The 16836-nt window shown below is 33.8% G+C and overlaps 2 protein-coding genes across 6 annotated transcripts in view; one reads left to right on the top strand and one right to left on the bottom strand.

Moving 5' to 3' along the window:
• LOC126823351 (mediator of RNA polymerase II transcription subunit 13) overlaps positions 1 to 11282 on the bottom strand; it is a 41127-nt gene extending 29845 nt beyond the window's left edge. For all 5 annotated transcript variants that reach the window (XM_050552141.2, XM_050552142.2, XM_050552143.2 and 2 more), the window contains exons 1-4: positions 11068 to 11282; positions 10303 to 10606; positions 9289 to 9391; positions 1458 to 1538 (exon numbers count right to left, since the gene is read on the bottom strand). In XM_050552141.2, the coding sequence (XP_050408098.1) occupies positions 1458 to 1538; positions 9289 to 9391; positions 10303 to 10606; positions 11068 to 11136 (557 nt within the window). In that variant the 5' untranslated portion in view covers positions 11137 to 11282. The remainder of the gene's footprint in view (positions 1 to 1457; positions 1539 to 9288; positions 9392 to 10302; positions 10607 to 11067) is intronic.
• Positions 11283 to 11353: 71 nt separating this feature from the next.
• LOC126823639 (protein hobbit) overlaps positions 11354 to 16836 on the top strand; it is a 52002-nt gene continuing 46519 nt past the window's right edge. The window contains exons 1-2 of the mRNA XM_050552596.2: positions 11354 to 11539; positions 15403 to 15526. Of these exons, the coding sequence (XP_050408553.1) occupies positions 11481 to 11539; positions 15403 to 15526 (183 nt within the window). The 5' untranslated portion in view covers positions 11354 to 11480. The remainder of the gene's footprint in view (positions 11540 to 15402; positions 15527 to 16836) is intronic.

Here is a 16836-nt window from a genome sequence, read left to right as displayed (position 1 = left end):
CGTCAAGTGACAGCATTTTATCCTCAAGTAATTTGTTGGCTGAATGTCAAAGGATTGAGATGCTCTACGACCAAAATCAATACTTTGTATTTAGCAGTAAATCAACAAGTTCTAGGAGAATACATAATTAATATCAAGCAAACATAAGATACTTATGACCTAAAAAAAAAAACCTCTTTAAAATTATAAATATAAAGTGAGAATGAGAACAGGATTAGGATTAGAAATGATTAGTGAAACGTCTGAAATTGAAACAGTTAATGGCTTCGTAAGTTGTAAAACATTAGGTTGTCGCTTGCTCATCAATATCTTATAACATATTTTTAAAAAAAATGTATAGTAGATAAGTGAACACAGACGAAAAAAATATATATCGGTGTTTCAGATAGAGAAAATACTTTATTCCCAGTAAAACGTAAAATTTTGTGAGCAGAATATTTCAAAGGGAGAGAAATGTGGTTTCATTTCCATTTGACACACATTAAGTCATTTCGGGACCAACATATGGTTCAATTTTATTTCAATAATTAGCTTGTGCATAGGGTCTATAGCAGTGGCTGGAAATCGGAGGACCCTGAGAAAACTCACGTTGTTGGACAGACGGCCCTATCCTTTGTCGCATACAAGCTGGTAATCGAAACCACTACACTTGGCTCAATGACGGACCTTATGGTCTAACACACATTAGACTATCCCCCCCCCCCCATGTATTTTAAAAAACATTAAGAAAGAAAGATTGGCTACTGATATTGACTACCATGCAAAACACATTTCTAATTAACTAACAAGTTGAGGATATCCATTAAATCAATTGAACTATCCTTGTTGTTAGCAGAAAAACATTAAACTGTTCGCAAACTATATTTAGATTAAATGCTGTGTTCTCTCTAGATCAATGCACAAAACTTGAGGTCCTGCGAGCTGATAACATAATCATTTTCCCATAAAAAAGATTATCTGAACTTGGGATATGTGGTAATAATGGCAAAACATTTGAGGAAAGCAAATAATGATACTATATAAAATGTTCACAAAATCATTTTACAGAAGCATGTCAATATTAATTTAGCTGAATCATAGATAATAATATTCAATATAATATTAATATACATTTCATAAATGTTATTTATTGCACACTTGACACTAACCATGTAAATTGGTGTCAACTAGAACCTTTTTGTGTCACAGTAATGATGTGGTCAATCACAGTTGTTTGAGAAGACCTTGAAATGGACACTAAGTTGTAATAAACATGTGTTCACTTTCAAAACAATTACATACAATGTATGTATAAATAGGCAAAAAGTTGTTTTCCAGCCACAAAACATGCCCAAAAGCATCCAGGCCATAAAAATCATTATCTGTATATATTTTGTGATTGACCTTCAACATTGTGACATAAAAAGATTAATGACAAAGATGCCAATCCATGTTTTATAAAAAGATTAAGATCTTACCTTCTCTCAGTAGTTGTGTACTGATCATAAGGTCGGACAAACCAATGCCCTAAACGGATGAAATTCTTTGACAACAAACATCTGAAGAATGAAGAAAAGAAAGAAATAAGCTTAGTGTAAAGAATGAATTTAATGATGTTAAAAATGGCATATTTATGGGCACACTTAAAATTAAAATGTCCATCTTCCTACATTCCAGCTTTTATTTTAACCATTCACAACAATAGTAACTTTTTGCCATATTTTAGACTTATATTTATATCGATTAATGGCCATCAGCCATGCATATATTTCACAGTCAATAGTCAATGATCAAACAGATAATTTCACAAGCAGAAGTAATTTATAGTGTGGAATACATGTAATATATATATGTTTGAGTAATAATTGCTAACAAAAACATTGTTTAGTGCAATGATAAGCAATTTCAGTAACAGCTTGGTTGGTAGGAGTGGTTAACATGTTTTCATGGCAATCATAGACCGATTTCAAACTGATTCAATTCATAAAATAAAAAGTTGATTTATTAGGTGAATTTCTGTTGACATATACATGTATCTGTTTATTACAGTGTGGTTTGTCTATAGATCAATAATGACTTATAACATAAACACTCTGATGTTTAATAATTCATGCAATTACTTAATTTCCTATCAGAGCATCTGCAATAATTTATCTTTTTTTATATATAAAATTTGACAACTTGCAGTGTCTTAAATCAAATGTGCCAGTACATGTACTTGTGCATGTAGGTCATGTATGCTGGCCCAATGAACTGATGAGAGCCAAGAACTATATTATAAATGACTGTTGGAAGTAGTCAATTGAAACAAATCTCCATTGACTGCCAACAAGTCAAGATACTACACATCATTCACTTACACAAAGTAGATCTACACCAAATCTCACAACAATTAGGCCTATACATTCAAATTAATTATTACTCAATCCTCAAATATTATTCAAGCTTACACATTGAAATCAAAGTGGGATGAGATTTTTCAGTGGTTGCCTTTGTGTTATCTTGTTCATGATCCAAAACTTCACACTGTGTGTTGGTATTTGAAATAAGTATTGACCTACATCTTAATAGGAATGTGCACTAGCCTTGAAGTATTGGTATGTATAAGGTGGCTTACTTACACTAGGCTACATGTATTTCTACTGTCATTATTAGTATTATTAGCTTGTACTGTTGGCCTTTCAACACAAATCAATAACTGTAGAACACGGGTTCTATCTGATATCCCGAAGCCCCTACAGTGCATTATCTTAAAAAAGTTCCTGTAATTTTACTTAATAACCAGCTCCTCAACTTAACTTACACCTTTCATTCCTTTAGAGAAAATTATTTGTGGACTATCAAATGCTGATTTTACTATTGGAATATTCTCTAAATCATTAGATTTGATCCAACTTTAAAACTTAATTTTCAAAAGCGACCTGTCAGTTGGTTAAAGGAACTGGTTACCTAAGTAAATATGCAGGAAAGCAGCTGTATGTAGGCCTACTTCAAATTCACCCACGATAATTCTCAAAAGAAGAAATCAAGCAATCTAGTACTACCAAGTCAATTATGAAAGTTTTCTGCCAAAGTTTTACCAGATGGAAAATTTCATACATTTATGTAGAATAGGCCTACATGTAACTCTACTGGTACTTTAAAGTTAAAGGCAGACAACATACTCCCTTGACACAGCCTTTGATTCATTTTTACCTGTTGATTTTAATATCAAAAGGCCTATGTAGAAGAAACATTGTCGAATTCGTGCGTCATTTTAATTTAATGGAAACAAAATTTAGGGCTACATAATTTAGGGTTTTTCTTATTAAACTACGTAAACTGGCGATAACGTAGACGAATGCCACGATAGCATTGACATAAACTCGATTGTCCCGCCCTAGATTGTTAACACAATAGCCCAAAAGTGGGTCAAATGGTTCCTGTGGGAAATGGTTTTAAAATTATATGCTTTCATTACCTTTAAAGGAGCTAAATCGCTAATATTTGGGACCTACAAATTGGCACAAATGGGTCGCAACGTATATAATAATGTAATATGAATGTAAATAAACTGATTTTATTTCAAAGCAGTTATGTTCGGCGAAATACGCCAGAAGTCTCAATCGAATGGCAATCTCTAGCGTCTGGTTATTCCAGTCTACACCGATAGTATTTATTGTGCATGCTCTCCAGATAAGAAGATGGAGTTACCGTTTGACATGACTTGTTAAATATATCTAACCTCGTTCTTCGAGTCGCTTGTTATAAATTGCGCTGAAACGCATTATGGTACACGATTCGTGTACCAATCGTAAAATGTTTATTTTGTCTTAAATATTGGAAATCAGATGCCCATCTTTTCCCGGTAAGATCACAACACAAATGTTGATTAAAATTGGCAACTAATTCGTGTTTTCAATGTCAAAGGTTTTAGATGATATTGAGTTAGAGACTTAGCTACTTTAATATAACCAGACTTCAACAAAAATAATTCTTGATAATTTGTTATGAATATCGTAAAATAATGACAAATAGGTAGGCCTACCGCTACAAATCAGAAATTTTTCCATAATTCACGTTCCAGCTTGAAATTCATGTCAGTAATATTCCTGAATAAATTACTGCAGCATGTGTATAAAATAAAAAATCATAACAGTAAACGCTATTTAAAACTAAAACTACATGTAGCATCGCCGGTCGGAAAAATATATTATTAATGACGGTTTCTCGATGTATTCGGTGTTCTATCCAAAGATTATATTCAACTAAGATTTAAATTTAACTAACGACTGGTCAGCGAAACAATTAAATGCATGATCCAATAATTATTTTAATATCTTGTTGTATGTGGACATTAACTATGCGAAATAACAAGGCAAAGGCCCAACGGACTCGAGCGAAATAGGCAACCAGGAGTCCTCCGATAAATCAGTCGGCCTACGTTTGTGTCGAAACACTGGTGATAACGCAACATAATTTTAACAAAATACCTTTTGTTTTGTCTATCTCGATACAAGAAGTTTTTTCCATTATCATTATTTATAACGGAAAAGACATTGCCTATTTTGTCTGCACTCAGTCACATTGCATAGACATGCATGATATTAGAACAGCAATTCAAAAACATTATTCCCTGGTTTTCTTAGTGAAAACCTCTCGACCAGTCACTTTTTTTTAGTCAATGTTTTATGTCTTGGAATAGACCAACAAATACACAATTTGTGTGACAACCATGAGCATCAACTTAATTGTTAGGATTTTCTGTTCTATAAACTGCTTCTTTCTATGGTGTGTGAATATCCTGCTTGACCATAACCCTGTCTTTGATTTAATAGTGACAAACTTGATAATGTGGCATATATGGTTAACTTGCTAACACAGCATTAACGGAAAAGACAAAATCTACACTGTCCACATGTATAGAAAAACCTAAGGCCAAAATGTTCTGTTTCTTGTAACTCGACCGAGCCATCACAAAACCTATCAAATGTTTAAAAAATTTTACTGACCGTTCCAAATACTCTAAGCCAGAGGTGTCAAACTCATTTCGATTCAGGGGTCACATGAACTAAAATTTTACATCAAGTGGGCCGGAGAGCGGAGATAGGCAAAAATATCAAGATGAAGAAAATTTTTATTGATTCATTTGACTAAAATCGTTACATATTATAATGCAATAAGATATACTATTGAACACAATATTCTCTTGCATTAAGTACAACTTAGATATCTATGACATACAGTACAGAAGTCAGAGTTGTACTGAAACTGGAAAACAATAATAAATAATTTCCACCACTAGTTTCTATGAATTATTGACACATCTGTTTGTTGGAATTTGTTCGGCCATGAGACACATTTTTTAAAACCCTTGGTGGGCCGCATGTTTACAACCCTGCTCTAAGCCTCCTGGATTCGTGAAAATGGCTTTATTTTGTTGTCATAAATGAATACAAATGTGAAATAAGAACAGCAGTTATATGGATAACAATTACTGTATTTTCTATTAAAGCTACATTTCAACAATGATTCTCTTGTCGTTATTATTCAGCACATGTACAATACATGTAAGTTTCCTTTTTGAGTCTGCGTTCACTGATCGGAATAGGCGGGTACAGTATACGATTTAAAAACTCCCTTACTGTTGGTGAGATTGCTGCCATGAAAATTGAGATTACAGGTTTTGTATAGATTTACGCATACACTTTACACATTCCGAAAAGCTATATCCCCACAACTTTCGTTCTAATAAATAACGGCACGCAATTGGACAAAACCAATCAAACGTATATATATTTCAAACAGGCAGACAAAACCTGCTCGATTAGTATTTAAAACAAGACAAGTTAAATTTATTACGGACCTATTTCTATGTGTGTTCTTTCCCTTGAACAAAGTATCCATGGTAACAAAATGGTCTCCCTAAGCTAGCTTTTTTTTAGCGTAGAATGATTAAAATGTGTCCATTTGCCCCCAAAGAGAATATATAAAATCATAAACTAGCCTCTTATACATTCCAAGCGTTTATTCAAGAACTCCATCCACCAATCTATTTGTCTTTCATGTTCCATGACAGATACAGACGCTGACTCAACCTACATGTAGCATGAAATTAAAGATTTTTGCACACATATACGGTAGATCTAATAGATCTATAGACCTAATTTAATAAAAAAAAACTACCCTACTTTCCTTCTGTTTACAGGAAACGTTTCAACACCCTTTTTTTTGGCCTAATACTTTCTTTTTAAAAACTGGCCATAGATCTAACACTGTATGATTAATCAATTAATAGCATTATTTGTATTGCGCAACCATTCAATTCAGTCCAATAATTCAGTCTTTGAACTTAATAACAATTTCCTTTTTGAAACATTTTTGTTCCCTCTTCATATAACTACTGCAGGAAATAAAATACAAATATAACCTATAAATATTTGTTATGGCTGAATGGACAGATATTGTTTTGAAAACTAAATGGAAATAAAAATCAAGAAGATTAGTTCCTCTGAAGAATTTAGGAAAATATTTGACATTTGTATGACAAATCGTGAATTCTTTGTTAATTCTCTGGACAGATATTGTTTTGAAAACTAAATGGAAATAAAAATAAAGAAGATTAGTTCCTCTGAAGAATTTAGGAAAATGTTTGACATTTGTATGAAAATCGTGAATTCTTTATTAATTCTCTGAATGATCATTGACTTGCTGCAGTATTTGAGTTTGCTAAAACAAAACTACTAACATATGATTGTTGTTTTATTTCCTTTATTATAAGAATTATTGAAATATTTAATCAATATTTTAAGTTGAAGAAAATTACAACCAAAATTGGGTACCCGGTAACAATACATCTAAAAACAACAGTAGACTCTGCTGAGTAAACCTTCTGATAGGGTGACCCATGTACTCACAGAAATACAGTCCACCGCTGATAGTTCGAGACTACCACTGAAGCATGCACATTCGCCGTGCCGAGACAAACTTTCTGACAGTATGATACTATAAATAGCCATGGCACGTGCAATTCTCTACAAATCTATCAACTATTACAGCCGTAAAAAATTTATTGTTGACAATTTTGAATAGCAGTAAAATTAAGCTTCTTGGTTATTACAGCAGATTTAGAAATTACATTCGTTTCATTTTTTAAATTACTTTATCATTAACTGTACCGTTAAGAGCGTCATCTTTTGGTTTAGTACAAATAATATCTCTGAATCACTCGGGTTAGACAGGAACATGATACTAACAGTAGTTTCATTTTACTTTTACAAGCTTCTTAAAACGATTGTTGAGCTACCTAACGTGCTTATTTCTAAATTCAATTTCTTGTTCTAGCTTTCTGTTATGTTTCGTAAAAAAGTAGTCTTGATTATCCCGACCTGTCAATCAGACGTAGAATGGTCAATAGACTGGTTAAGCGAGACTAATTTCAAAACAAGGGCACGTAACCTATCTTTTACTCAAAAGTGTCTGGATGTTATGGACGACTCTTGGAACCAGTTTTCAGTCTATTATTTATACATGATTAATGGTCATAGCTTATTAAGTACAACATGATCGTTTATTTAGTGACTATAATTGTGTGAAACTGATTTGAGGCTTGGCATATATATAAATATTGTGGCGTAATTGTCGAGATATATGGAGATATTTATTTATGGTGGGTCACCCTACTTCTGATTCCAACCAGATTCCAGATTGGTTTCAGACCTGAGGTGAGTAAATTTTTATCTTGGTTTGTTTTGTACTGATACATCAGAATGTTTCTGTTTGTAGCTTGTGTCTGGAGTCAAGTAATGTGACAGTTGATTGGAATCAATCAAATGATTACTTAGGCCTGTGCAGCATCCGCAATATTTTTCTTAGTAATCAAGGGCCATAACTCAGGCAGTAATTTTTTGAAACCCTTCATAATACATGTATAGAGGTGTCATCGTCTATGACTGTAAACCCGGTGTATAAATTCAAAATCAATCGGAAGATAACTTTGGTCTTCAGAGCATCCAAAAGACTTTTCAAAGTGATTAAGGGCCATATCTCTGGCAGTAATTATCGGAAGTCGTTAATCAATAGATTTCAACATCAAATGAACTTAAACACTGTGCATAACTTTAAAGTCAATCGGATATTAACTCTAGAGCGTCCACAAGATATTTTTAAAGTGATCAAGGGCCATAACTCTGGCAGTAATTATCGGAAATCAATAGGCTTCTTCATCTCATGACAGTAAACCTTGTGTACAAATCGGATATTAACTTTAGACCCTAAGAGCGTACACACAATATATTTCAAAGTGATCAAGGATCAAAACTCTGGCACTAATTATCAGAAAACGTTGAAAATCAATAGGATTCTTCCATCTCATGAAGGTAAACACTGTGTATAAATTTAAAGTCAATCAAATTTTAATTTGAGGCTCTTGAGCATCCACAAGATATTTCAAGGTGATCAAGGGTCATAACTCTGGCAGTAATTATCGGAAATAGTTGAAAATCAATAGGATTCTTCGTTTGATGACCTTAAACACTGTGTATAAACTTACAGTCAATCGGATATTAACTTTAACCTCTAGAGCATCCACTAGATATTTCAAAGTGATCAAAGGCCATAACTCTGGCAAGTAACTATCGAATATCATTGAAAATCAATAGGTTTCTTCATCTCAGGACCTTAAACACTGTGTATAAATTTGACAGTCTGATATTATCTTTAGCCTCTAGAGCATCCACAAGCAATTGTGGAAATTGGACAGAGGGACGGACGGGGGCAACGATAATATACAACCACATTTCAATGTGGGCTTATAACTCTGCACACATAGATTACCAGAAAAATCTTGGAATTTCTGTCAAAAGGACCCTTTTTTGTATAATTCACATACTATTTGTCACCATCATAACCAGATACCACCCTTCGATGTTCAGTCTGATATGTATGGAAGCATATAAGGCACCAGACAGGCACAACCTTTTTGGTGTCTGTGATTTTGACTGGCATGTCCCTTTTTTTTTTTTTTTTTATAAATATTATGGTCAAAATGTCAAGTACTGGAACAAGAATTATAATTTCCCACTCTGCCAAACACCAAACTTGACAGTACATTCCAGAATAATATGTATCCATCTGCATTAAATTATAATTTCTGTCTTTATTGAACTAAAGCAGAAAAAGTGTCTGACAATTAACGGTTGAGAAGATGTATTAAAATCAAATAAATATGAAGCTGTCCTGTCAACACACAAAACCAAACTATTCTCAATAAACAACCAATGATTTCTTACCACATCAGGTCAGAAATGAAATTTAGAAGATGAGTCTTACCTTTCAATAAGATTATGTAAAGCTTTAAAAAGTAGTGTTCTGCATTCATAGGACAGTCCGCTATCTTTATCCTTATCTTTGTCCCATGACCCAGATTCAATTTCTGAAAAATATCAATAAACCAGTAAATAACCTTTTTAAAAGATAAATTTTAATGCATAATCATGCAGTCTTATGTTTCTTGTGAATATGAACACTTCTTATTGCTTATCATATAGCTTTCCAATCATTGCACATCTTCCACCTGTCATAAAGCAATCAAGAGGTTCAAAATCATTCCTTAGCGACTAAAACAAGAATTTAAGAGAAGTGATGGCTAGAACTAATGTGACAAAGCCATAGTTGTTTTGGGTTTTTTTTTTTTTAAAAAAAGAAAGAAAAGCCCAATGTTTTGGCAAACGTAAAATCAAATTTTGCAGCTCAGGGTTGGTGGGTGGTTGTATCGTTTGCAATTAAGAGGTATGTCATTGTGATAATAATCAACGATAGGCTACCATTTAAAGCTCAGATTCATAGATTATGGGCATTAAATGATCAAAAGCCTTGGACTGTAATGGATGGCTCATAAGACAATAACTATACAGCCATCATTTCAGCAGTCTTCTAGAACTGGGGGATGGCCATGAAAAAATTCTGTCAACCAGTGTTAATATTTCCTCTGAATTTGGCTACCTGTAGTCTCTACCAATGTTAGCCATCATTTCAATAGGCCTTCAGGCCTTCTGAAACCGGGGGTGGCCATGAAAATATTCAACTAGCAAGGGTTATTTTGTTCCTCTGAATTTAGGCACCTATCTACCAATGACTGGTGATACATGTAAATAATTTATGAAACGACAAAAGTGATATAAATTGTCCTTTAATTTATTTCGCATTAATTTCAAGGTATCAGCAAATTAGAAATTTGTAGTTAACAGTTGCTGACTTCTTGAACCCTTGCAATAACACACTGATGTCAGCATTTTTGGCTCAATACATTTGAAGCGTAAGTTTACTGTAATATTGTACACATACCTGCGAGTCCAGTAGAGATAATATCTGCCAAACCCTTCGGCTCATCACCATACCAAAATATCCATAACTCCTTGCTAAAGGACAGTTGATCTTGCTGAGGAGGTGGAGGAGGGGGGTGATGATGATGATGATGGTGATGGCTATTATTGTCAGTATTTCTTGCGGGAACTCTCCTCCAAACACTCAAAATGTCAGATCGAACACATTTTGAATATGCCACCAAGACTGGGTCATCCAAAGGGTCTATTTTCAGTGAATCAGGTTCAGGGGTCAACTTCCGCCAACGAATCCCACACAAATCCGTCTGCAAAATACACACAACACAAATCATGTAACACGCAATTTTGACAATAAAATCAATAAAGCCATCAATTATAATAATTTTAGGTTTTCATCTGCTCATATTACGGTTGTCAGCTATATACAAACAGTCTTTCTCGTGTTTCTCGCTTTTCAAGCTGTGAAAGCGGTCAACAGACATCGAGTTCTGGAGACAGTGACGTGAATAAACTAAATAACAGTCACAACCAAGTCTCGTTTTCTCACTCTTGACCCCAAAATTACACCGACATCTAAAACGATTCTATATAAACCGGTTACATTTTAGCTTCTGTATAAAAAAGACGGTGCTGTTTATCAACACAGCTATAGCCAAAATGAAGCCAGGTGGAATTTTACAAACAAACAACAAGTGTATTGATGGCCATTTCACTAACAATAGGCCATCCAATGATCAGATACTTCAAATTTAAACCCAAAACTTACCAAAGCGAAGAGATTTGTGTAGCAGTCCTCCAGCGAACAGCCGTTTCCAGAAGGATTTGGGTGACTCATGGTCACTCCATATTATAAAACCGTCCAATTATATCCAAATTTTCCGCTAGAGCATCAGATTATATAAAATTCCACTAATTTTGACAAATTTACAAGCAGCTAAGATGGCGACTTTGATTCTCTGATGTATGGTAGTAAGCGGACGGGCAAAACGGGGAAGCGGCAAGGTTATCTAAATCTGATTGGCTTATAATAGCCACGTGACTTGTCTCGACCCACATCTTTGCATGTTTACCCATCATGGAAGTGGAGATGTCGGTGTTGTTGCAGCTCATACAATTTATTATTCGTGACATTTAATCGGGACATGTTTGATGGTTACTGTTATGTCTTTATGAAGTATTATGCCAAATTATATCTGGACAGTATTGTATGTCTTCGTGGCTCTGTGGGCTATTACGAGGTACTAAACGAGTTGTTTTGAATGAATAAGTGACAGATTTTTTTCCGAAACAATTTAGCCTACTTTTACTTTTTTTACTCGGTTATGCCAAGACGTGCATTGCCACTGCCACTGGCTTGCATACTGGCGGTACGATGGTGTTGATTACACACACATAAGGAAGGTGTTAATCTGACCACCGATGCAGAACAGAGTTTTATTAACCAATCAAAGAAGATTGTTTTCCACCTTTGAACTGACCAAATAATTCCAGTCTTAAACTTTAATAATTAAAGAATGTGCCAAAAAAAGGCAATTTTATCTGAAATCATGAAGCTTCTAAATGGAGTTTATCAAGTTTTTTTTTAATATAATTTGTAGATAACATAAATATACATTAGGAAAGGAAGACCACACCATAAAAGATGTGTAAATGGGAAGTACTAAACTAAAGTACTCACCGGTAGTTCAATAAAACTTCCCATTTAGAAATTGAATTCGCCCATTGAAACAAAGTTAACTTTTAACTCATTGAACTTCATAATTTAACTACCATTAAATTAATAGCTTTTGGAAAAAAATGTAAAAATAAAATGTAAAAATAAATATAATATTTATTTTAATTGTAATAGGAACGGTAATTAAAATTATTAATATTTCTCCTTCTTACACAGCATTGAATTTTTAAAAAGGATTATCAATCAGACTGGGTATACATTTCAGTATGTATTAAATAATGGTTTTGCAAGCAAAAACAAAGTTAAAGAAACATACATTATGCAAGAGCTAAATCTGCCTATGCCTGAGCCTGAAATGTTATCTAAAATATTAATTAGACATCAATTAACTATAAATCTAGACTAAACTCAACTCTTGATGCCATCACTAGCTTGCGATATTTACTGGATTTAAATACATTTTGTGATGGATGATTTAACGTCAAAATGGATAATCAAGACTTTGTTTTTTTTATCGTACTGACATTAGTAATGATGATTGAGGCTAAGCCTAAAATTCAATCTCTAATAGCTCGGTTCAGCATATTCTTTAACTATTATAGCGAGAACTGTCAGCTCTTTATCTAATCTCCCATAATGCCCCTTTAATTAAGGTATAAATGAACAAAGTAAAAAAACAACTCAAAAACTTATTAATTGGGTAATTCAATCAGTGCAATATGGGTCCATTAATTAATAAATAAACCACACATTATGATATACAAAGTGTTCAATACACACTGTTTTCTGTGTATTATAAGAGTATTTATTTCCCAATATCTCACAGTGCATATATTATATAACCCCTGCTAAATAATACACAATGTTTTTAATAAGACTGTCCCTTTGTAATTAAAGGGAAATTTTTTGAATACAGAAAATGATATGATTATACTACTATGTTATATCTTTATGACAATGCAGCCAAGGCCCATCACTTTTTTGTGTCATATAAAAATTTAATGATTTAAAAAAAAAAAAGAAAAGGAGATTTTGATACCTTGTGTTATTAATGAACATTGACATGGGCTTATCAGGCTCCCTAATAAGGGTAGAACAGAAAACTATGTTATATATTTGATGAACATTTCCACCAAGGATTAATAAAATTCATAGATATAGAACACTGTCTTCTATCAAGTTTGCAAGCTTTTAGAATCAAAACTTTGTAGCATAACATTCAAAACTCGTGTAGAATCCACATCCAACAGGAATATGAAAACGATGGATCGAAGGATCCGATACGGAAGTGTTTGTCACTCGATAAATATTAAAGTATATAAACAAAAGAGTCACTAACACTGTTTTCATCGTCAGATATTATCTGTGATTTACAAACAAAATATTATGAATGTTGGTTGGATTCCTCTTTTATGGCCTAATGAAAAATTTCAACTAAGACATTTTAAAGGAGCTAAATTGCTAACATTTGGGACCTAGAAATTGACAAAAGTGGGTCGCAACGCATATAATACTGTAATATGAATGTATATAAACTGATTTACATTCAATGGTTTCCGTTTTTACTCCAATTTCAAAATCAGTTATGTTTGGCGAAATACGCCAGCAGTCTCAAGCGAGTGCAAATTTCTAGCGTCTGGTTATTCCAGTCTACATACGCCGTTTTATTTGGTGCAATGTGTCTAGCCTCGTCCCTTGAGTCTCTTGATACAACTGGGGTTGAAGTGCATTATGGTACACGATTCGTGTACCAATAGTAAAATGTTTATTTTGTCTTAAATATTGGATATCAAAAGCCCATCTTTTTCCGGTAAGATCACAACATGAATGTTGATTTAATTTGACAAATAAATCGTCTTTTCAATGTTGAAGATTTTGGATGATATTGAGTTAGAGACTTAGCAACTTTAAGTCAAAACTCATAGGCTTACAAGCCAGGGTGGTAGAGGGGGCCAGGTACCCCCAAACTTTTGAGCAATCTAACTATTCGGGCAGACAGGTAAAGTCAAAACAAAAATTATTATTTCATCTAGTTGGCAAAATAAAGTGCCCAAAATCTAATAAAACACTAATTTTACTTTTCTTTTAATTGAATACCACGAATTTGCACTGAATTGACTGTGGATTAAAACATTTTGTCAGGAGCCACTCTACTTTGTGTGACTTTTTTCGGGCATCGGTTATTATTTGTGAATGCAGCTGCAAAAGTCAGATTGGATGGTTGGAATTCAAATCGGCATAGAGTGGGATTTCGGTTGCAATCCGATTGGAAACTTTAAAGTTACTGCTATTCCAGCGCCCATACCCTGCAACAATTGATTGATTGGGATTCAGGTCAACTACCTGGACTAGGTTATTTTGGACCACATTGAAGTTGCTGTATTCATGGGCTCGAATAGCAGCAAAACGTGTTTGCTGCAGTTAAATTTTCAAAATTTTCTTCCAACGGACCTATCTCTGTGGACTATAAACGATTGATTGGATGATTATAACTCGGGTCAGCCACCTAAGTTAGGCTATATTAGACCACTTTCAGGTTGATGTATTTATGTCCTGGAATAGCAGGAAAACGCGTTTGTGGGGTCGCCAAATGTTCCAAATTTTCTTGGGGGGGGGGGGGGGCTGTTAGTCCTACACAGTAAGCTCTGCTCCTTCGTCTCTCACAGATGATGGGCCCCGCCGTCAGTAGCCCCCCAAATTTTTTGGCCATTTCAGGTTCTGCCCCCACCCTAACATTCATCGTGCCTATGTCCAAACCATCAATAATTTTACATTTCAATGGGGTTCTTCCATCTCACAATTCCTGCAGATCTGACCAAAAATCTGACAAGAATAGTAGTGCCTAAAACGTTCCCGCCAAAATGGAAATGACCAAGGTATATACGTAACAAAAGTATATGTCCATATTAAGTGTGGACGTAACAAAAGTATATGTCCATGTTAAATGTGGGCATATTAAAGCCAATGTTTTCAAAAACATATACATATACAATTTTTCAATGACTAGAGTTGAATGTAAAGGTCAATGATATTTTATCCTTTTTAGAATAACATATTTGAAATAACTTAAGGCTAACTTAGTTTTTGAAAGTCCAATCACTGATCTAACAGCTTAAACCTAGCCCCTATACAAAAGTTAGACTGTGTCTACAGTTAACTTAACAAGGTTATAAGCTTTTCTTATTACCTATTTGTAAGCTTATTTTATCAACAGGTTCTAGACTTTTCTTATTACTATTAGGCTTACTTTATTAACAGGTTCTAAGCTTTTCTTATTACCAAAATGTAATCTCTTTTTTTTTGATAAACAAGGCTATAAGCTTTTCTTATTACCTATTGGTAAGTTGTTTTTTTATTAACAGGTTATTAGCTTATTTCATTAACAGATAATAAGCTTATTTTATTAAGAAATAATTTTATTAACAGATTGGTAGCCTGGCTTTTTCAATGGTGTCTGAAACGTTACCTTGATGTTCAAGTTAAAGTAGGACAGATCGGTTTATTTAGATTTGGAAATGTACAAGCTGTTATCAAGAGAGGTCTAAATGTAGTAAGTTCTTTGTTCTTCTGTTTTATTAATATTTCTCCATCAGTGACCCAATGGCTCAATGACTAAGATACTGGCTCGCTAACCACAAAGTTTCGGACTAACTCCCGGTATCTAATTGTTGGGATGGAACAGAAACCTGAGGTCCCTTGTAGACATTGCCGTGCACATAAATTTAAATTCCTAATTTTCTGCACTGACTGGGCTAATGAAGATGGGCATATGCACAGGCAGCAGCACTATGGCCTACTCATTTCGAATTTCAACATGCAAGTGTTCTTTTAGACCTCATTTCATTTCATTTCTATCAGTGAGTAGCATAAATTCGTTATGATGTGATCTGCTACACTTCTTGTTAGTTGTTTGTAAATGAAGTTCCACTGCGTAATAAAGTCAACAAAGGCTTATAAAGCTGCTGATTGTCATCAAAATTGGAGAAATTTTGAAACTTGAATCTCTTAGCAGGAATATCAGTCCAAAAATGGTTGAATGTCAGTCATTAAGTACCTAGATGTGCCGAATTGAAAATTTTGCAACATTCTACGACCTCTGCATATGATATAAACAAGCCAGCACCACCTATAACTGTTTTGTACATTTTAAAATTCTAGCCAAAAGATTATCTACCATTGATAATTTAGCTTAGTTTCTTAGACATATGTTAAAGGAGCTAAATCTCTATTCTTTGGCAACTAGAAATGGACACAAATGGGTCACAGCGCATATAATAATGTAATATGATTGTATATAAACTGATTTACATTCAATCATTTCTGTATTTACTGTAATTTCTAATAGGCTAAGTTGTGTTCAGCAAAATACTGCAAGAGTGCAAACTGGATGGCAGTCTTTGCTGTCTGGTTATTCCCGTCTATTCAGGTAGTCTTCCCTTGTGGGAAGCCTCATTCATTGAATCGCTTCATTACAAATTGTTGCTTGAAAAGCATTCTTGCGCCCGAATCCCGTGCCAATTTTAAAATTTTCATTGTGTCTTAATCATTAGCTACCAGAAGCTCATCTTTTCACGGTAAGATAACAACATCAATGTTGATTTAAATTGACCAATAAGTCGTGTTTACAATATTGAAGACTGTAGATGATACTGAGTTAAACACTTGGCTACTTTAATGATCAATTTAAGTACATTTTAGCATGGATTAAGCTGTTTATGGAATATATAATGTCCGGAAAATGCAAATGATTAATTGGATTTAACAAATGATTTAAAAGCAATAAAACATCTCTCTTGGCTGCCTTCCTTAATAACCAAAGAAGACACCTATTGTTTTTTTCTATTCTATTTAAATGTAACA

The sequence above is a fragment of the Patella vulgata genome, chromosome 6 (assembly GCF_932274485.2).
Source record: "Patella vulgata chromosome 6, xgPatVulg1.2, whole genome shotgun sequence".
NCBI lineage: Eukaryota > Metazoa > Mollusca > Gastropoda > Patellidae > Patella > Patella vulgata.
Note: the sequence above shows the minus strand (reverse complement) of the source record. Positions and strands in the feature narration are given on the sequence as shown.